This window comes from Myxocyprinus asiaticus, chromosome 2 (assembly GCF_019703515.2).
Source record: "Myxocyprinus asiaticus isolate MX2 ecotype Aquarium Trade chromosome 2, UBuf_Myxa_2, whole genome shotgun sequence".
Taxonomy (NCBI): domain Eukaryota; kingdom Metazoa; phylum Chordata; class Actinopteri; order Cypriniformes; family Catostomidae; genus Myxocyprinus; species Myxocyprinus asiaticus.
In genome coordinates, this window is record NC_059345.1 from 4,595,548 (window position 1) to 4,617,402 (window position 21,855).

At 40.1% G+C, this 21,855-nt stretch overlaps 1 protein-coding gene across 6 annotated transcripts in view; it reads left to right on the forward strand.

Moving 5' to 3' along the window:
- Positions 1 to 21,805, forward strand: part of LOC127454133 (tyrosine-protein kinase Lyn-like) — a 22,698-nt gene extending 893 nt beyond the window's left edge. Inside the window, exons 2-14 of one of the 6 annotated variants that reach the window (XM_051721143.1) lie at positions 98 to 281; positions 2,097 to 2,224; positions 2,397 to 2,442; positions 2,573 to 2,678; positions 3,193 to 3,291; positions 4,722 to 4,825; positions 4,927 to 5,076; positions 5,193 to 5,345; positions 17,397 to 17,579; positions 17,693 to 17,769; positions 20,157 to 20,310; positions 20,463 to 20,594; positions 20,782 to 21,804. In XM_051721143.1, the coding sequence (XP_051577103.1) occupies positions 2,120 to 2,224; positions 2,397 to 2,442; positions 2,573 to 2,678; positions 3,193 to 3,291; positions 4,722 to 4,825; positions 4,927 to 5,076; positions 5,193 to 5,345; positions 17,397 to 17,579; positions 17,693 to 17,769; positions 20,157 to 20,310; positions 20,463 to 20,594; positions 20,782 to 20,981 (1,509 nt within the window). In that variant the 5' untranslated portion in view covers positions 98 to 281; positions 2,097 to 2,119 and the 3' untranslated portion in view covers positions 20,982 to 21,804. Of the gene's footprint in view, positions 1 to 97; positions 282 to 312; positions 673 to 1,828; positions 2,225 to 2,396; positions 2,443 to 2,572; positions 2,679 to 3,192; positions 3,292 to 4,721; positions 4,826 to 4,926; positions 5,077 to 5,192; positions 5,346 to 17,396; positions 17,580 to 17,692; positions 17,770 to 20,156; positions 20,311 to 20,462; positions 20,595 to 20,781 lie in introns of those variants that run through there. The other 5 variants (XM_051721134.1, XM_051721150.1, XM_051721160.1 and 2 more) reach the window with 5 other exon arrangements.
- The last annotated feature ends 50 nt before the right edge of the window (positions 21,806 to 21,855 follow it).

The window sequence follows — 21,855 nt, forward strand, 5'->3', positions numbered from 1 at the left end:
AAGCATGATGCAAAAATGCTACATATACACTGCTTCCAAATATCCATACTTCTCTACTATATAACATGCCAATGGAGTAGTATATCTAAATCCACAGTATTCATGAAGCAGTAAGCAAGAAATACCTGGATGACCTACTATTTCCGGTGAGATTTTGAAGTGCAGATCAACAGGACACTTAACGATCCCATAATCCTTCTCGAGCTGAGGCGACATCACGTTCAAAACACTGGATTTAAACGAACGGCGGTAAATTGCGAGGTGGACGTCTCTTCTCAACTGTAAGTGATATATATATATACCAAGATAATTGTTCCTTGTGCTTGAATGGTGCTTGTTTAACAAAATCAAAGCACATCGTTTTCACAGTTGTTTTTATTACGTCATATATTCTGGTCATGACACGATGCAAACGTCTCCGGATGAAGTATGTTCGAAATCTGCTCATACTACTCGCATGCATACTGTTTTAGAAGAAGAAGCCTTTATTTTTGTCGCACATTATACATTTGCACATACACAGTAAAAAAAATATATATTTTGCATATTCCAGCTAAGCTTGGGTCAGATGATATGATATGGCACCCCTGTAGCAGATAGGGTCAAGGGCCTTGCTCAAGGGCCCAACAGTGGCATCTTAGCAGTGCTGGGGCTTGAACCCCCAACCAACTGGTCAGTAACCCAAAGCCTTAACCGCTGAGTCACAACTGCCTGTTTTGTTAGAGGTCTGTTTTAACAGCAGATAAATGCGTCCTTCATCAAATACAGTACACACTGTAACAGTACACGGTTTTGGACGCAGCAACACACTCACTGACCACTTTATTAGGAACACCTGTACATCTACTTATTCATGTAATTACGTAATCAGCCAATCATGTGGCAGCAGTGCAATGTATAATATCATGCAGATACGGGTCAGGAGCAACCATGCAGATACGGGTCAGGAGCTTCAGTTAATGTTCACATCAACCATCAGAATGGGGGAAAATGTGATCTCAGTGATTTGGACTGTGGCATGATTGTTGGTGCCAGACGGGCTGGTTTGAGTATTTCTGTAACTGCTGATCTCCTGGGATTTTCACACACAACAGTCTCTAGAGTTTACTCAGAATGGTGCTAAAAACAAAAAACATCCAGTGAGCGGCAGTTCTGCGGACGAAAACGGCTTGTTGGTGAGAGAGGTCAACAGAGAATGGCCAGACTGGTTCAAACTGACAAAGTCTACGGTAAATCAGATAACCACTCTGTACAATTGTAGTGAGCAGAATATCATCTCAGAATGCACAACATCTGGATTTCTGCTGCGGTACACAAATGGTAGGCTCACTGCAGCCTCAGTTTTCTGTTCTTGGCTGACAGAAGTGGAACCCAACGTGGTCTTCTGCTGTTTTAGCACATCCGCCTCAAGGTTCGACATGTTGTGCATTCTGAGATGATATTCTTCTCACTACAATTGTACAGAGCGGTTATCTGAGCTACTGTAGACTTTATCAGCTCGAACCAGTCTGGACATTCTCCGCTGACCTCTCTCATCAACAAGGCGTATCCGTCCACATAACTGTCCCTCACTGGATGTTTTTTGTTTTTGGCACCATTCGGAGTAAATTCTAGAGACTGTTGTGTGTGAAAATCCCAGGAGATCAGCAGTTACAGAAATACTCGTACCAGCCCGTCTGGCACCAACAATCATGCCACAGTCCAAATCACTGAGATCACATTTTTCCCCATTCTGATGGTTGATGTGAACATTAACTGAAGCTCCTGGCCCGTATCTGCATGATTTTATACATTACACTACTGCCAAACGAATGGCTGATTAGATAATCGCATGAATAAGTAGGTGTTCAGGTGTACCTAATAAAGTGGTCGGTGAGTGTATTTTTAGTAAATCCAACGCATAATTTTGTTTCAGTGTGGGCAATAATGGTAAAAATGTTTAATAGACTTTTATTTATTTATTTTGTAGACAAGACAGAAATAGACTTTTATAAAAAAAAAAAACCACCATGAGAAATACAGTGTCTACTGGAGTAAAAGTTGTGTCAACTAACCCCAGTCTCCCCTATACATGAGATTTTACACAAAGCCTGTAGGACTGATTTTTTTTCCAGGTGGGATGGGTTGTGCGGGTTCTAGGGTGAAGAATCGTGAAGTCTTGGGGAAACAGAAAACACAGACACCTCAAACCGTCCACAACAGCAGAGACCCATCAAAGATAGAGGTGAGGAAACATTTACAACTACTACCCACAGATGTTGCTTCTTGTGATGTTGGCATTTTGCTGTTACATCATTCAAATAATAAAGTGCGTATTCAAATCATTTTACGCTGCTTGAAATGTACCCTGCTTTATTCCAAATTTGCATGTGCCTTTTTTAATATTGTATCTCTAGAGTTCTACATCCCTGCTTCCTGGACAGATTCTACAAAATGTGGATGGTATCATGTTACACATGAAAACACAAACTTGCATTCAGAAATTTCTCAGTTTTCATTGGTCTCACCTACTTTTAATCATCATCAACCTGTTTGTGTTGTGTTGTGTTGTCATGTGAATATGTAAATGTAGCTTCCAGTGCTCAGGAGCAAATTGTTATCGCCCTGTTTTCATTTGATCCTTTGAAAAAGTCAGATTTGGGCTTCAAGAAGGGAGAGAGACTCAAAATATTAAAAGCGTGAGTATAACACACTTAGCACCACCAATCTCATAGATTATAAACGTTTTAAATGAACGGTCCGGGTTTAATACAAGTTAATGTTGATTACCACAAAAAATAATTTGGGACTTACAATGGAAGTGAATGGGGCCAGTTCACAAACACTAAAATGCACATTGTTTGAAAAGTATAGCCACAAAATGTAAACCAATGTGTTGGTAAATCAAGTTAACATGATTTTAGTGTGATGAAGCCTTATTACATAAATACTATACAGTATGTGCGTAATGGTATAAAATTGAATGACAATCGGAATTTTGACAGCATTAACATGACAGCTTTTGTGTGTCACTAATGAAGAAAATTTGGTTGACATAATGAGTTTCTGTTCTGGAAATTAAAAAAACATTTTTTTTTTAAATGGCAACGCACAGTACGCTCATAATGCAATATGGTCCTAATGCCAAAAAAAAAAAAAAAAAAAAAAAAAAAAAAAAAAACTTATATAAAATTTTTTTTTTTTTTTTACTAGAGATGGTGATTGGTGGAGAGCCAAATCTTTGTCCTCGGGACTTGAGGGTCTTATACCTTCAAACTATGTCGTGTCAGATGGCAGCATGGAAACAAATGAGTGAGACTTAATACACAAACATATATGTGTTTCTTTTGCCAATTTCATGTCCAAGGGGTTGATTTGATTTTTTTAAGACAAGCAGATTTAAGCTTTTTTCTCTTTGATATATGAAGATCTCATTAAAACTGACTTGACAACCAGGACTTCATAATTTATTTTTAATACTTTTCAAATGCCTTTTATGTCTAGAGTTTACTTTCTTTTACATATTTAAAACTATGATAACACTATGTAACACAATTTTTGTTCCTGGGTAGTAAGTGTTATTTCCTAATTGCTTATGCCTCAAAAGTATAGAAAATGGCTGTTATTCCCACAAACTTTGCTTTTGTGACCAGGACAGTGATATTTTGAAATGTACCTATTTCCAATGAGAAAACGGGTGAATTTGTGTCTTTTCGTTCACATAAAGTCAGAAAAAAACAACATAGGAATCCAAAATCATTCTTTATCTGTGGTCCAACGAAGACACCGGCTTTGACCTTTGCCTCAGACAGCTTAGGGAAGAAGTCTTGAAGGTACTTGAAGGCTGCCGACTCCTTATCTAGAGCTCTGACAAATTGTTTCATAAGGCCCAATTTGATGTGCAGTGGTGGCTCCCACTTGACGTTGTTCCTCCCCACAGAGAACTCGGTCCTCTGTGGCCAGTCCCGCCTGTGGTAGTGTTCCTTGGTGTCCCTGCTGTCCCAAAAGGCAAAGATAGCAGGGAAAATTGGTAAAACCACCTTGGAGACCCATCCGGAATGCCACCATTTTGAAGTCTCCAATGACCTCCCAGCCGTACTCATCATACTTCAAGGTGTTGATGCTGTTGTAATCCTCTTTGAGGTGCACCGAGTGAGCCAGGGGAAGAGACGGGTACTTGTTACCATTATGGAGCAGCACGGCTTTGAATATTACTTTAGTATAAATACATGTTAATTTGGATTCATATGTTGTTTTTTTCTGACTTTATGTGAACAAAAAGACACAAATTCACCCGTTTTCTCATTGGAAATAGGTACATTTCAAAATATCACTGTCCTGGTCACAAAAGCAAAGTTTGTGGGGAATAATAGCCATTTTCTATACTTTTGAGGCATAAGCAATTAGGAAATAACACTTACTACCCAGGAAAAAAAAAAAAATAAATAAATAATTTGTAACACAGTGTCTAAACAAATATTGTGTGAAAATTATTTCTATAAATTTTTAAAGATTACGACTGTCCCACAGTTGTGGCGTCATTTCCACCACACCAAACACACAATTTTGCCCCTAATAAAGTATTTTCAAAAGTTAGTGTACCAGTAAAAGTTAGTGTTAGTGTGTTAGTTAACCAAGTCGACAAAACTGTCAGTGAAGAACATGCTTGAGATTAAATATGAGACCAGCGATGTGTTTAAAAGAAAAGCTAAAATGATCTACATTTCTTTTGATTGTGTAAGGTGGTTTTTTAAGAACGTTAGCAGAAGGGATGCTGAGAGACAACTGCTGGCCCCCGCCAACAATCCAGGAGCCTTCCTCATTCGGGAGAGTGAGACGAATGCAGGTTGGCTTTACACAAATCCACAAAAATTTCCTTCCCAAACCAGTCAAAGAGCTCTGCATCTGCATCTGATAGTACACAATCCACTCTGTCTGTCGCTTCAGGAAATTACTCCATGTCAGTGAGAGACGTGAATCCTGATGGTTCAGATCAGATCAAGCATTATAAGATCCGCACACTTGATAATGGAGGATACTACATTTCATCCCAAATCACCTTCAGACAGCTGCAAGATCTCATCAAACACTACCAGAGTAAAGACTTTATGAGCCGCTTTTGATTTCATTTAAATATATCTTGGGGCCACTGTACACAATATGCAAACCTGCCAAAGTTATACTAAGGGAAAATGTGTTTGTTGTCTGTGCAGAAAATGCTGATGGTCTTTGTAGACGTTTGGATAAAGTATGTGTAAAGCCTCAAGTTGTCACTCCATGGGACCAGGACGCCTGGGAGATCCGCAAAGATGCTCTGCGTATGGTAAAGAGACTCGGTGCTGGACAGTTTGGAGAGGTCTGGTTGGGTGAGCGAGTGTTCCTTTGTGTTTACGCTTGTTTCATTTTTATGGGTAATCAGAAGACCGCACCAGAGAAGAAGCAAGAAGGATGTGACAGGATGACTCTCAAGAAACCTGAATTAAAAAAAGAAAGACATTATATTTTGCTTAAAGGAAATAAAGCCTTTTTAAATATCATTTTAAGGATATTTTATAACATTTCTTCCCCCCCCCCCCCCAAATGCAAAAAGAAAAAAGAAAACAGTTCAAAAGTAATTCAAATAACATTAATATACCTTATTCACAGCAGCACCATCTTTGATTTTTAATCGGAATGACAACGAGGCTGTGAGGGATAGCTATAAATAAATAAACAAATAAAAAAAAAAACACAACAACAATAAAATCACACATCCACAAATGACAAATACCCGCCCCATTTCTCCACGAACACTTTATACCTCACTATTCCTCTGAATGTAACTTCCTCAAAGGCCGCCATCCTTCCCATCTCCATGCACCACTCCTGAAAAGAGGGTGCTCCAGCCAACCTCCAGCCCCTCAAAATGATCTGCCTGGCGATCATGACACTTGTTATGACCCAATTCTTTATGTGTCTACTTACAATGTCAATGTAAGCCCCATCACCCAAGATACAGAGTCTAGGACAGAATAATACCTGAATACCTAACACCTCGCATACCAGACTCTGCACCTTTGACCAAAACTTTTGAATTTCAACACACCCCCAAAAGAGATGGGTTAAATCTCCATACTCTGATTGGCATCTCCAGCAAGTAGGTGTGTCTTTATGACCAAGCCTATACAATTTAGAGGGGGTCCTATAGAACCGATGTAAAATCTTGAATTGTATAAGGCGCACCCTTGCATCTCTAGATGCAGTTTTTTATGTTTTTTTAAATCCTAGCCCATTCTTCCTCCTCCAATTCCAGGTCTAAATCCCTCTCCCATAATCTTTTCAGAGTGGTTGAGACTCCGTCCCCCAGACTCTGAATTAATAAGGAGTAATACACTGATGCCTCATGGCCTTTTCCAAAAGCAGACATCACCTCTCCCAGAGTATCTGCCGCTCTAGGGGGGTGTATGCTATTCCCAAAAATAGTACAGAGCAAGTGTCATAGCTGAAGATACCTAAAAAACTGAGATCTGGGGATCCCAAAATATTGAACCAAATTTTCAAAGGATCTCATCACACCACTCTCATAAAGATCACCGAGTGTGTTAACCCCCCTCGCAATCCACTCAGACCAACAAAAAGGGGACTTATTAATGCATAGTTTGGGGTTTAGCCATAGGCTCGAGGCAACATTTAGATAAATATCTGAATTAAACACTCTGGACACTTTTGTCCATACTGAGTGCAAATGTGAAATAACGGGGTGTGATTTAACTTCTCTGGTTAGTTTGATGGAAAGGCTTTGCAATGGCAAAATAGGGGCAAGAAGTTCTTGTTCAATGCAAAACCAGGGAGGGGCTCTTTCAGATGGAAGTGACCAATGAGCCAAATGTCTGAGACTGAATGCATAATAATAAAACAAAATTGTGTGTAGGCCTAGCCCACCTTTGTCAATCGGCCTATGTAACTTATTACAATTTAACCTGGCATGCTTACCATTCCAAATGAAGGACTTTGCTATGCTATCAAATTGCCTGAAATAAGAGAGTGGAATATCTATAGGGAGAGATTGTAACAGGTTGTTGAATTTTGGAATACAATTCTTTTAATTACATTAACCTTCCCAATCATCGATAAGTGTAATGAAGCCCACCTGTCCACATCATTCGAAAACCTTTTTATTAAGGATCAAAATTAACTCTGACTAAATCAGACAAATTTGCTGGGAATAAAATTCCCAAATACTTAATGCCCTGTTTGGGCCACTGGAAGGCAGAACGCTGTCAAACCCAAAGCTTCGGATTTAGACCAATTGACTTTGTATCCTGAGAACTTGGAAAAGGAATTAATCATTCTGTGGAGGCAAGGCATAGATCTAGTGGGGTCAGAGACAAATAATAAAATATCACCTGCGTAAAGCAGAAGCTTATGCGCAACACCTCCCGCAATCACCCCTGGAAAATCATCCTCCTTTCTTATCACAGCTACTAATGGTTCCAGGGCAAGACAGAACAATAATGGGGAAAGAGGACAACCCTGCTGGGTGCCCCTATCCAGAGTAAAATAATCTGAAATTAGTCAATTTTTTAGTACCGCTGCTACAGGGTATCTATAAAGTAAATTAATCCAACCAATAAATGTACTCCCAAACCCATACATTTCCAAAATCTTAAAAAGATAATCCCATTCTACCATATCAAACGCCTTTTTGGCATCAAGTGAAATGGCAGCGACCGGAGATTGATCATTCGCTACTGACCACATGATATTGATGAAACGTCTAATGTTATCAGAAGAGCTATGGCCCCGGATAAACCCCACCTGATCTATATGTATAAGAGATGTCATAACTTTACTTAATTGGTTAGCCAGAATTTAACTGGATCAGGGAAACTGGACGGTAACTTTTACACTCGGTTGGATCTTTGTCCTTTTTAAGAATCAGACTTATCCGGGCTTGTGTCATGGTTGGTGGGAGCTTTCCATTCTTTAATGATTCCATACAAAATTCTAACAAAAGTGGAGCCAGTTCTGTAGCATAAGATTTGAAAAACTCAGCGGCAAAGCCGTCAGGCCCCGGAACCTTGCCTGTAGGAAGGGCCTTAATTACCTCATCAAGCTCCTCCAAGGTTATCTCAGAATCAAGAGAATTTTTTTTCTCAGTCGTCAATTTAGGGAGTTCTAATGGTTCCACAAAGTTTCTAGTATCTTCATCAGTAGACGAAGACGTGGAACTATAGAGATCAAGGTAGAATTCTTTAAAAGCATTATTAATATCAAAGGCCGAGGTAAATATTTCACCACCAGCAGATTTCACTGAGGGAATGGTAGAAAAAGACTCTCTCTGCTTTATATATCTAGCCAAAAGTTTTCCTGCTTTGTCCCCCAACTCAAAGTATGACTGTCTTGCCCTGAATAACCAAAACTCCACTTTCCGTGACAAAATAGTATTATATCTATTTTTCAATCGGGTAAATTCTCTGAGGCCATCAGACGACTAACGGAGCTTCAGCTCTGCCTCTGCACTTTTAATATTTCCTTCCAACTCCATGAATTCTCATGCTTTGGATTTTTTGATGAATGAGGCATACTGTATGGTCCGACCCCTAAGAACTGCCTTAAGTGCCTCCAAAGCCACGCCCACAGAGGAGACTGAGGAGCAGTTGGTCTCCATATAAACATTGATTTCAGCCTTTAACATTTGTTGGAAATCAGGATTTTGCAAAAGGGATACATTAAAGCGCTAGCTATATGTGGCAACACCTCTAAACTCACCAGGGCATGATCTGAGACTAAGATGTTTCCAATTGAGCAATCAACAACAGATTAAATGAGGGACTTAGATATAAAAACAAAAAAAAAAATCTATTCTAGAATAAATCTTATGGACTGATGAAAAAAATGTATAGTCTCTACCAGATGGGTTCAAAAGTCTCCAAATATCTGTAAGACCAAGATTTTTACAGATCTTGTGAGGCATCAATGTTGCTCTAGGGGGCTTGCACACTTTTGCTTCACTATGATCAAGGACTGAGTCCATCAATAGATTAAAGTCTCCTCCAAATATTATATCATGAGGGGTGCCAGCGGCTTGCAACATCCCTTCAAGATCTAAAAAATGCCCTGATCATCAGCATTAGGTGCATAAATATTAGCCAAAATAAACCTTTGCCCCTTAATTTCTGCTAAAACAATAATGACTCTCCCTAATTTATCTTTAGTCAGTTTGAGACATTTGAATTGTAGATATTTATTAATCAATATAATGACTCCCTTGCTCTTACTTGAGCCAGCACTAAAAAAAACATGTCCACCCCATATCTTCCCAAATTTTTCAGCTTCCTGTGGGGAAAGTTTTTGAAGAAACACTATATCATATTTCTTACGTTTAAGAAAAGTAATAACCTTCCTTCTTTTTATAGGGTGCCCCAACCCATTTACATTCCATGTGGAGAGAGACAATCCACTCATTTTAACAACTGACATTTTGATATAGTAGAAAAATAAATTGTGTGTCAAAAATAAAATACAGACCACATTCCCCATTAGTGAAACAATCAAACTCCGAACTTCCCCCCGAACAAAACAAACAGAAAAAATAAAAACATGCGCATAAACCCCGCACACGACAGCACCAATTGGCGACAATCCCTTTAAACTCAAAAGGTCCATGAACGCCCACGAACCCCCACGACAACTTTGCCATTGGAATGCACAATTTTGCCTCACAAATTTCATCCGGTTCCCTGGATGATCAAGTCAATTCACTCAGAGGTCGCATAAAAGTATATACCATGACTTACTCAATCTGTCAACTTTATTAAAGACATCCTTTGTGTGAGCAGCATGTAGATATTTTGTGGTCATCCGTAGTGTCCACTCTCAAACTGGCCGGGAATGCAAAATGATGCCCAGCTTCCTCAAAAGCCAGAGTAAGTACAGCGAGTCGACCCACTCACATGAGAAACATCTGATGGTTTACTCACCCATTGATTCTATAAAATACATTGCCTGATTGGGACATGTAAATACTTTGCGACCGTCCTTCGCTTCTATTCTCAGCTTGGCCGGAAACATCAAAGCAAAAGTGATCTTACGTTGATGCAAGAGTTTCTTGCATTCCCTGAACCGATCGCGTTTCTCTCGTCGAACTCGCAAAGTCCGGGAACAAGAAAATGTTATGATTCTTCCAAGAAAGCTTTCCTTCGCTCCCCGCCTGGCGCAACACAAGATCTTTATCGAATGATCTCAGAAATCTGGCCAGGATTGATCGGGACCTGTCTCCCTCAGCAGATCTGCGAGCAGGGACTCTGTGAGCGCGCTCGATTTCCAGCTTGTGGCTTGTTATGTCAAGCAGACTCGGGAAGAGCTTGTCCAGGAATTTCACCATATCTCTGCCCTCCTCATGCTCAGGAATTCCAACTATTTGAACGTTATTCCTGTGGCTTCTATTCTCAAGATCTTCGAGCTTTTCAAGAACCTGTTCCAAATCAACTTTGGTCACGGGCGGATTAGTGGATGATTCCCTCTCCGAAGACTCCAAATAATCGATTCGTCTCTCAGCATCTGTCACTCTTGTAACAGAGAATTTTATTTCCATTGCCGTAATCGATCGACATATTACAGTGAGATCCTCCAAGTCAGCAAGAACCTTTGTCAGCATCACCGACATGCTGGACAACTGACGCTGGATCTCCTCTCCCGCCGCGCCATCTAAATCGAGTCCCCGGTCTGTAGGCCTGTCGGGGCTTTCATCCTGAACACGTAAGTGTCTTTTAATGTCTCCAGAGCCTGAGGATTTTGACTTCTTTGCCATGTTTTACCTCAAAGAGCAAATGTGTAACTGGGTGTATCGAATTTCACTAGATTATAACATGAGAATAATTAATAATTAGCAAAGTGTGCAGAGCTTGTCGCTCACACGTCTGCTTCTTGCATGGTGTCACTTGCCCCCCGTTGTTTTGCATTTCTTAGTGTTTTCTATCTTGTTGGCCTGCCTGTTTTGACCATTGCCTGTTCCTTGGATTACCCCTGTTGTCTCTCGATTTGGATTTATTTGCATCATGTGGATTTGGTTTGACCTCTGCCTGTTTGACTACTCTCTCTAATAAACTCTGCTCATGGATCTTCCCTCTGTGTCCGATTCTGATTCATCACAGAAGAATTCGCCAACTTCAGATCCAGCAGAGTTTTCTTCACTGCAAGCTGCATTTACTTCACAAGCTGAATTGCTGGCGGCACACCATCATCAACTGGGACAACATTCCTCTGCCATGGAGGAAGTGCTGAATTATTTACAAATGGCTTCCCCGGCCAGCTCATCCGCACAAGCTGCAAATCCAGCCCCCACACCATCGCCGACCACTCCCTCAGAAGCTTCCCCACTGTGGCCAAATTTCTCGCTCTCCCTGAGAAATTTAATGGCACGCCAGGTCAGTGTGATGGATTTTTGCTGCAATGTAGCATTTATATTGCTCAATCTTCTTGAGAATCCAAGGTGGCCTTTATCACCTCTCTGCTCACAGGCCGAGCATTAGGTTGGGCTATGGCAGTATGGAATCATAATGGTAAGATGCGTAACTCTCTAGAAGCATTCACTTCTCATTTCAAGAGTGCCTTTCAGAACCCAGTGGGTGGAGAGCACGTGAACGATCATATCATTTGATTCACACAGGGGAATTCCACTGCAGCCGACTACGCACTTACCTTTCGTACTCTCGCAGTACAAACTGCACCCCTCAAAACCATCTCAATGGTCTCACGCACCAACTACAAGTAGAGATGGCCAATCGAGATGATAATCTCTCTCCATCAAACTCGACAACTTGAGACAGAGCTGTACTCCAGCTGCCATTATATCACCTCCCATGTCATCCTCTTTCACAACGGTTCTACACGAGCCCATGCAGTTGGATCGCTCTCGTTTGTCAAGAGAAGAACGCATCAATAACAAACTGTGTTTGTACTGTGGAGTGCCTGGCCATTTCCTATCCTCCTGTTCCTCACGTCCCTCTTTACCAACTAATACCCCGGTGAGTACCCGAGACTCTTATCTATTGGAAACTAGAAATGTATTTGTTGAAGTAAGAATCAGTTCCAATCAGAATTCCATTTCTGTCAAAGCTCTTATCGACTCTGGGGCTGCAGGCAATTTTATTGACTCTGACCTCTGTGATCTGTTATCTCTGGACACTGCCCCTTGTGAACCTTCTCTCTCTGTTACAGCGCTAGATGGTTGCCCACTTCATGCTGGCTCAGAACTTCACATCACTCAACCTGTCTCTTTGCAAGTGGGAGCTCTTCATCATGAAACACTACAGCTTTTAGTCACCAACACTCCTAAGAATCCCCTAATTCTCAGTTACCCTTGGCTCGCTAAACACAATCCTCACATTTCATGGACAGACGGTGAAATCACTCAGTGGGAAACCTCTTATTTTACCTGCTGCCTGCAATCGGTGCAACCCATTTCTCTCCACACCACCAATATCAACCCTGCTGAATCCTCTGTGCTACCTACCATCCCTGTGGTCTACCAAGAATTCCTGCCAGTGTTTAGTAAGGCTAGGCTACTCAACTACCACCTCACCGCTCTACTGACTGCACTATCGACCTCCTTCCTGGAACCCAACCTCCTAAGAGCCGTATCTATCCCCGAGACACAAGCCATGGAGGATTACATTGAGGAAGCACTACAAATGGGTTTCATTTAGCCCTCCACCACTCCCACGGCAGCAGGTTTCTTTTTTTGTGGAAAAAAAGGATGGCGGACTCTGTCCTTGTATTGACTATAGAGGCCTTAATGCCATCACCATCAAATTTCCCTATCCTCTCCCTCTAGTCCCAGCAGCACTTGAATGACTACGGGATGCCAAGGTCTTTACTAAACTGGATTTGCGCCACGCCTACAACCTCATTCGCATCAAAGAAGGGGACGAGTGGAAGACCGCCTTCATCACCCATTCAGGTCACTACAAATATCGGGTCATGCCCTATGGCCTTGCCAACTCACCATCCATCTTCCAGTCCTTCATGAATTAGATTTTTCACGACCTTCTGCACCGGTGTGTCATAATCTATATCGAAGACATCCTGGTTTTCTCACCTCCCCTAGAAGCTCACGTCCAGCATGTACGCCAAGTTCTACAACTCCTCCAGGATAATCACCTCTTCATAAAAGCAGAGAAGTGTGAGTTTCATGTCACCACCACAACCTTTCTGGGTTATGTAATCAGTTCTGAGGGGGCCCACATGGATAGTCTCAAAGTGAATGCCGTCAAGAACTGGCCTCGTCCAGTTAGCACCAAGGAACTCCAATGCTTCCTGGGTTTTGCTAACTTCTATAGGCGATTCAGTCGCAACTTCAGCACCATTGCAGCTCCCCTCACTTCTCTCCTTAAAGGGAAACCTAAAACACTCCAATGGACCCCACCAGCCATAACAGCCTTCCAGGGTTTCAAAGAGAAATTCACCACTGCATCTGTACTTCATCCAGATCCTTCCTGGCCTAACATTGGTATCGGAGCTGTCCTCTCCCTACAACACGGTAACCCTGCTAAAATGTATCCCTGTGCCACCTTCTCCCACAAACTCAGTTCAGCAGAACAAAACTATGATGTGGGGAACCGTGAACTACTGGCCATGAAAGATGCGTTGGAGGAATGGCGTCATTGGTTAGAGGTGCTCACAACATCCATTTACCATCCTTACTGACCATCACAATCTGGAATATTTATGCTCCACCAAATGACTCAACACAAGGCAAGCTCGATGGGCTTTATTCTTTACCAGATTCAACTTTTCTGTTACGTATCATCCTGGGTTGATGAACACTAAGGTCGATAACCTCTCTCGGATTTATTCCCCTGAATCTCCAGAGTCTACTCAGACTATCCTGCCCAGATCGGTTATTGCTGCTCCTATCCAATGGGACATCATGAAGGATATTGAGCAGGCCTCTCTGACTGAATGACCTCCTCCCAGTTGCCCTAAAGACCATGTCTACATGCCCACCAAGCTCCATTCCCAAGTCATGCAATGGGTACATACCTCCTTGTGCTCCGGTCACCCAGGTGAGAACCACACCACTCAGTTGTTTCTGAACAAATTCTGGAGGCCTTCTCTGCCCAAGATGTTGCTCTGCATGTAAAGGGTTATTCTAACTGTGCCCAAACTAAATCTTCCAGACTTCTTCCAGCAGGACTTCTCCACCCCTTACCTATTCTACAGCGACCCTGGTCTCACACTGCTATAGATTTCCTCACTGATTTGCCTGTGTCACAGGGAAACACAACCATCATGGTAGTTGTGGATAGGTTCTCCAAAGCCTGCCTTCTCATCCCTCTCAAGAAACTACTTTCTGCTCTAGAAACGGCAGAAACTATCTTCCATCAAGTGTTTTGGCTCTACGGTTTCCCTGACGACATTGTTTCAGACAGAGGACCACAATTTACCTCACAGATTTGGAAGGAGTTCTGCAAACTTCTAAATGTCAACATCAGCCTGACCTCCAGGTACCATCCTCAGTCTAATGGCCAGACGGAACGCCTAAATCAAGAAGTAGGTCGCTATCTACGCACCTTTTGTCTCTCTAACCAGTATGATTGGTGTAGATTTCTCCCTTGGACAGAATATGCCCGAAACTCCCTTTGCAGTTCATCTACTGGTATGACTCCATTTCAATGTATCCTGGGATACCAACCTCTGCTCTTTCCCTGGTCTGGGGAACCATCGGAGTTACCAGCAGTGAACCATTGGATGCAGCGCAGTAACCAGGTCTGGGAGTCAACCCACGTTCACCTGCAGAGAGCCATCCGGCAACAGAAGATACATGCCGACTGGCGTCGCCGACCTTTTCCTACACTCCGTCCTTTCCAACGAGTATGGCTGTCCACTCGAGACCTCCGCTTACGTCTACCCTGCAAAAAACTCTCCCCCAGGTATGTTGGACCTTTCAAGTTCATCAAAGAAATTAATCCTGTCAGTTACAAACTTCAACTGCCTCCTCACTACTGCATCTTTCCTACCTTCCATGTGTCTCTCCTCATACCGGTGGTCGAGTCATCCAGAGACCCCATCAACAACCTTCCTCCTCCCCTAGACCTCGATGGGGACATCGCTTACAAAGTAAATACTCTCCTTGACTCCTGACGTCAGGGCAGGTTCATTCAGTATCTGGTGTATTGGGAGGGCTATGGACCAGAAGAGCAGTCCTGAGTGTTGGGGGACATTCTAGACCCCTCCCTCATCACTGAATTTCACCTAGCCCACCCTAACCACCCTGCCTCCAGGCCTTGGGGCCGACCCCCGGGACGCTCTATAGGGGGTCCAAAAGGGGGGAGTACTGTCACATCCTCCAGATCTGTCTACATGAGATCCCCTTCTCCTGACTATTAACTCGTCCTTGGACTACAATTCCCACAATCACTTTCCTCCCACCATTCTCACACACACCTGTTTCCCATTCCCTCATCAGCTCCCTGTGTATTTAGTCTCTGCTCTGGCTTCACATCACTGCGAAGTCTTTCCAATTCACCTAGTTGTTTTGCATTTCTGAGTGTTTTCTATCTTGTTGGCCTGCCTGTTCCTTGGATTACCTCTGTTGTCTCTCGATTTGGATTTATTTGCTTCGTGTGGATTTGCTCATGGATCTTCCCTCGGTGTCTGATTCTGATTTGTCACAGATGGGCCCACCTGTGAGGAAAAAGTCAAAATATTGATAACTATAGTCTTGACCAACACAACATAGGTATCGTTTGAGAGCTTAGAAGCTCTACTTTCCAATGCACGCAGGCATTATAACCAGAACTGAACAAGTGCTTTGAAATTTGCAGACAAATCAGAAGTGTTCCGTTTTGATAATTTATGAAAGAAATTGCACTGTACATATTATTGTAATCAGTAAAAACATCAAACTGTTTAAATAGCCATGACTCGTATGTTGATTGAAAGCTTTCAAAGATTAGATTACATTATATATCTCAGTGTGTAAATAAGGTGGCTCCGAAAAACTGATTTTTTTCCCCCAATCATGTCAAATGTATCTGAGAAAAATTGTGTTGATACAACAAAGCAATCAAAAGTTATAGCATTACAAAAATAATTTATCATAGTGTCCAAAAAATGTCTCCAAACAAATAAAACATAATAATTGTACATAAGAACAAATTACACATGCAAACACAACAATGACTAAAGGTATGCAAAGCATGCCAACATGATTTTAACAATGAGATTTCACAGAATGAGTTGCTTTCTGTACCATTTGAGTCAACATTGAGTCTGTCATTTACTTGCCGCATCTCCTCATGGCCATATGTAACATTGTGCTTTGTGTGGGTTATCTAATGATCTTTGCATCTGAATACCTTGAGTGTGGGCTCGTTTGAAAGATAATCACCTCCTCTAAGTAATGGTATGTGATATTTATGTTCTGTTTTTCGTGAAGTTATAAGCAAAATCGCGGCATATAAGCAACACCAACATAATTATCAAAGACATATATTTAATATAGCTATTGCTCACTATATTTTTGTCTGTGAATAAAACAAATTGGTTGGTTGTATTCTAATCTTTGAGCGCTTTCAAACAACATATGAGTCATGGCTATTTAAACAGTTTGATGTTTTTACTGATTGCAATAACATGTACAGTGCAATTTTTTTATTTATTTTTTTAATAAATTATCAAAACAGATAACTTCAGATTTGTCTGCAAATTTCAAAGCACTTGTTCAGTTTTGGTCATAATGCCTGCATGCATTGTAAAGTAGAGCTTATAAGCTTTCAAACGATACCTATTTTGTGTTGGAAAAGACTATAGTTATCAATATTTAGACTTTTTTTCTCACGGGTGGGCCCATCCAAATTTAAAGGGTTAAAATAAAAAAATAAAAATTAATAAATTATTTTATTAAAGCTGAAGTATGTAATTTCTCTGACACTAGCGCCACCAAACGGAATTGCAAAAACAAACTATGTTTTCCAAAACAGCTTTCTGAATACGCCCCTCGCCTGCTGTTAGATAGTCCCACCCCCAACTCATACCATTGGTTGAGTAACGTTGTTGGGACAGGTCTAAGCGGGTTGCTCAAAACAAACAGGGGAATTTTCAAAATGCCACAGAGACACAGTGTTTACAGTTCTCTAGAAAATTAACCTTTAAATTGTTTATAGTTGTCTCTGCATATTAAGCTGGGATAGTATTTAAACACTGAAAAAGTTACCCACTTCAGCTCGAATGTTTTGTCCATTTTCTTAAATTGTTTTAACAGTTAAGATATTCATTACAGTTTAAAGTCATTCCTGTAGGAACAAATGATTGTTTCTTAAGTAGCATTTTAGATTTCCACTGAGCTTATTTATAAATGCAAGTTATCGTCACTGCTATGTTACAGTTGTAGTAACAAATTCACTGCTCTCTTTTCTCTCTCTGTCTCACAGCGACCTATAAAAACAGCACTAAAGTAGCAGTGAAGACACTGAAGCCCGGCAGTATGACAGTGGACGCGTTTCTCCAAGAAGCAAACCTCATGAAAACCCTGCAGCATGAACGGCTTGTTCGCCTTTATGCCGTGGTGACCAAAACCCCACCAATTTACATCATCACAGAGTATATGGCTAACGGTACACACACAAAATACTAGCAATAGGTCTCCTCTAATTCAAAAACAAACCTGTGACTTTACACACACTCATACTTACATTCATCCTTATATCTGTCTGTCTTTTAATGTTAGGATGTCTGTTGGATTTCCTGAAGAGTCCAGCTGGCAGAAAAGTAAAGCTTCCTAAAATCATCGATTTTTGTGCCCAAGTAAAAATGCTCTCTCTCTCTCTCTCACACACACACACACACACACGTGTGTACATATAATATTATGTATAATACATTTAAAGCTGCACTATGTAACTTTGTGAGCTCTAGTGACATTTGTGGTTGAAACTTAAAATTGCAAGCTATTTGCAGAAGAACACTTTACGTCAGTCGTGTTTCAGCACTGATCTTCTGGTGGATGAATCTCCTAATTTGATACCTGGACATCGCCTGTTTGTGATCATGACTAGGAGATATTCAGAGGCGTTGTCATAACATGCTATTTTCATGATGATAATATATTATACGATTAAACATTTAAAACTGAAATATTACTTGCTTTGATGAAGATAAAAAACACTCATATTCACATATTTAGAATGAATGAATTTTGCACTTATAGTGCTTTTCTGACACTACACTCAAAGTGCTGTTACATAGAGAACAGGGGACTCAATCACCTCAATAAACACCACCAGTATATTTTAATATGATTATTCAAGTGTTTTATCTACTATTAATGTTTGTATTGTACTACACTTATCAATTCAAGAGGTGAAACTCCTGATATGGCTGATACAAGTTCAATGGAAGACTTTATTATTGTTATATTATATTGTACAGCCTCAGTCGATAATGCAAGTGAACCATAATACTACAATAGTATGCCTAATCAATGCATACAATAACACTGTAAACTAAAAACGAAACGAGGATTCAACAATGATGGGGATAAAATATACTTTATTTTACAGGAAAAAAAATGCTTAAATATGCAATAAAACAATTACAAGGAGTAAATTTGAGAAGTCATAAATATTAGTAAATATGTCACAGTAACTTCCCCTGATAACATAGAAACATCGCAATCGGTTAACACACGAGTAATGTTTGATTCATTCAAGCATGACAAGCAATATTAACTTCAACAACCCTACCAGAAAACATATCTAGCATTACAACAGGTAAACAACTTCGGCAAACGGATAACAGATAAACATCCATCCAGATTGCAGCGATGCTGTCCTGAACTGTGCGAGTGTGGCTGTGTCTCGTTTGGAAGGATGCGTCCTCCGGAGGTCGCATTTGTCGCCGCATACGTCAGAGGCTGTCTCGTTTCATTTATTTATTTATTTTTTATCTATTGTCAATGCCTTTTATGTATATGCACTTACATTTATACAATTGTTAACCTTTTTTGCATTCCCAATAAAAAAAATAAAATAAAAATGAAATGAGACGGCCTCGATGACGTATGCGGACGACAAATGCGACCTCCGGAAGACGCATCCTTCCAAATGAGACACAGCCTGTGACTGACTGAAAGTAGTTTATTCTTTTTAACGGCGGCTCGCAAACTAAAATAGTGCATTACCGCCATCTACTGTTAACATGGGAACGAGACAACCGGTTCTTCTTTCCTGTGTTTACAGACATGACGTAATGACGCAAGGATGTACTTCATAAGCCAGCGCTTTCGTGCCAAATCCGACCCGACACTTTAAAATGCAAATAATTTTATAGGCTTACCGTAGTGAATCTGGGTAAGAACATTGTTGATTGAGTACATAATTATTTTTATTTTTTTATATATCACTGTGCAAAACAATGGCAATTTGTTAATTTTTAACCAAAATATTGTACATAGTGCAACTTTAAAATATGAATTCACATTTACATATGTCTGTTTGCATTTGTGACAGCTGAAGGGTGTGACAAAGTGGAAAATATAGACTTACATTACATTTGCTCAGAGGAAAAAAAACATTTCCGTGTAAAGTTTTTAAAAAGTAACAAGTAATTAGTATTGTGCTTATTTTTTCGATGAAGTAATCAGTAAAGTAATCTGATTAAAACATAAGTAATTAGTCATTTTGAAGTTCATTTTTGAATAACTTAGCCAACACTGCTTATCTTAACCTTACCCCTAAAATAAAATCTTTTGATTATTAGAATGAAAATATATTACTTGTTTTATGAATGTTTTTTTTCCCCAATTGAAGACATCCCTAAATGTAGTTTTGTCATATTTAGCTCAATTTGGAGAAAACTTTGTCCCCAAACTATAGCTAAGTATGTACACACACGCATTAGTGAAAAAAAATACCAACTGAATTGTTGAATTTACATATTTCAAGAGGTCATATTATGACTAATCCGATTTTCCTTGATATTTTGAAATGTGTTTATTATACTATGGAAACATACTGTAATTTTCAGAACGGCAAACTTTTTCCCCAGGCCAAGAATGTATGATAAGACCCCTTTAAGTCAAATGGTATTTTTAAAGATATTGTTCTTCTTACAGACATGATATTTATAGACATGTCATGTTAACATAAGGGAACTGAGACAGCTGTGATGCATGAAGTGTGTGTTTGTTATAGATAGCAGAAGGCATGGAGTATCTTGAAAAGAAGAACTTCATCCACAGAGATCTGCGTGCTGCTAATGTACTAGTCAGTGAAAGTCTACTGTGTAAAATTGCAGACTTTGGCCTAGCCAGAGTCATCGAAGACAACGAGTATTCAGCGAGAGAAGGTATACATACACTATCTGTCTGTCCATCTAACGGTCTTTCTGTCTGTTGATTTCTCTATGTACAGTAAACACTGTCTGTCTATGTATCCATCTCTATCTGTCTGTCGATCTATGTAACCTCATATCTAATTGTTTGTCTTCATGTCTCATAGGAGCTAAATTCCCAATCAAATGGACGGCCCCTGAAGCCATTTTTTATGGTTCCTTCACCATTAAATCAGACATGTGGTCTTTTGGTGTCCTAATATATGAAATTGTCACTTACGGCAAAGTCCCCTACTCAGGTAAACAGAGCAAATTAAACAGCTCACTTAGTATTTAAAAGTGTACATGCCATATGGAACCACTTTTGCTGCCACCTTGTGGCAAAAACAAGCCCTTTCAAGGCTTTGTAAAATTAAGATCTCTGTATAGATTTATTGGGTCAAATCAGCTTCAGTTTTTCAGTCACTCTCGGTCTCTCTTCTCCAGGCCTGGGCAACAGTGAGGTGATTGCACGAGTTCAGCGGGGATATCGGATGCAGTGTCCTGAGAACTGCTCTCAAGAGCTCTATGACATCATGAAGATGTGCTGGAAGGCCAAACCAGAAGAGAGACCCACCTTTGAGTACATGAGGAGTGTCCTGGAGGATTATAACACGGCCACCGAGGGCCAGTACCAACACCAATAACACAATGACTGCCATGCAAACAGGACAATTAAAGGAGTGCTTAATTGAACATGTTTTTTTATACTTGAGCATTTGGCACAATGGGTCCATGGACTTTAATGAATAAATTAAGTTTAAATGTATAAAGGAAAGTGTGTCTGAGGTGCTGTAACAGGTCACCATTTCAGCTTTTCACAGTTTATCACACAGAACAGACTGCAACAATTATAGTGTCAAATGGAATAAATGTGATAACGGTGTTTAAGAAAATTAATGGCATTATCCGTATTTAAGTGCATGCGTTAAGGCAATATTTTCGACAGACCTTGTTTTATTATACATAAACTAGCCTAATATTACCATTTATTATAATTATAAATATATAATAATTTTATAAAAGCACTTGCATTAATTCTTCTGTTAAAACTTGTATTATTTGAGCACTGAAGTTATTTAAATTACCATTTTTACTGTCGTTTTATAGTGTTGACAATTCATCATCATGGCAAAGTTGTAAAATTGGCCATAACTTTATACAGAAAATGTTATTGAACAATTTTAATCGCACTAAAATAATGTTAACATGCATATTGTTTACGTCTTGTGGCTATACTTTTGAAACAGTGAGTATTTTACCATTTACAGATTGGCCCTATTGACTTCCATTATAAATGCCTCACTGTAACCCAGATGATTTTTATTTTTATGGTAATTAATATTATTCAGCTTAACTTGTATTGAACCCGGAATATTCCTTTAAATGGCACCATTAGCTTAAGTTTTAAAGTTCATTACTGTTACCGCGATTTTTTGCTTTTGAAATAAACAAGGGATGAGAAAACTTTGTGGTAATCAACATTAAATGTAGAATAACCGAGTAGTGATTTTGGTATTC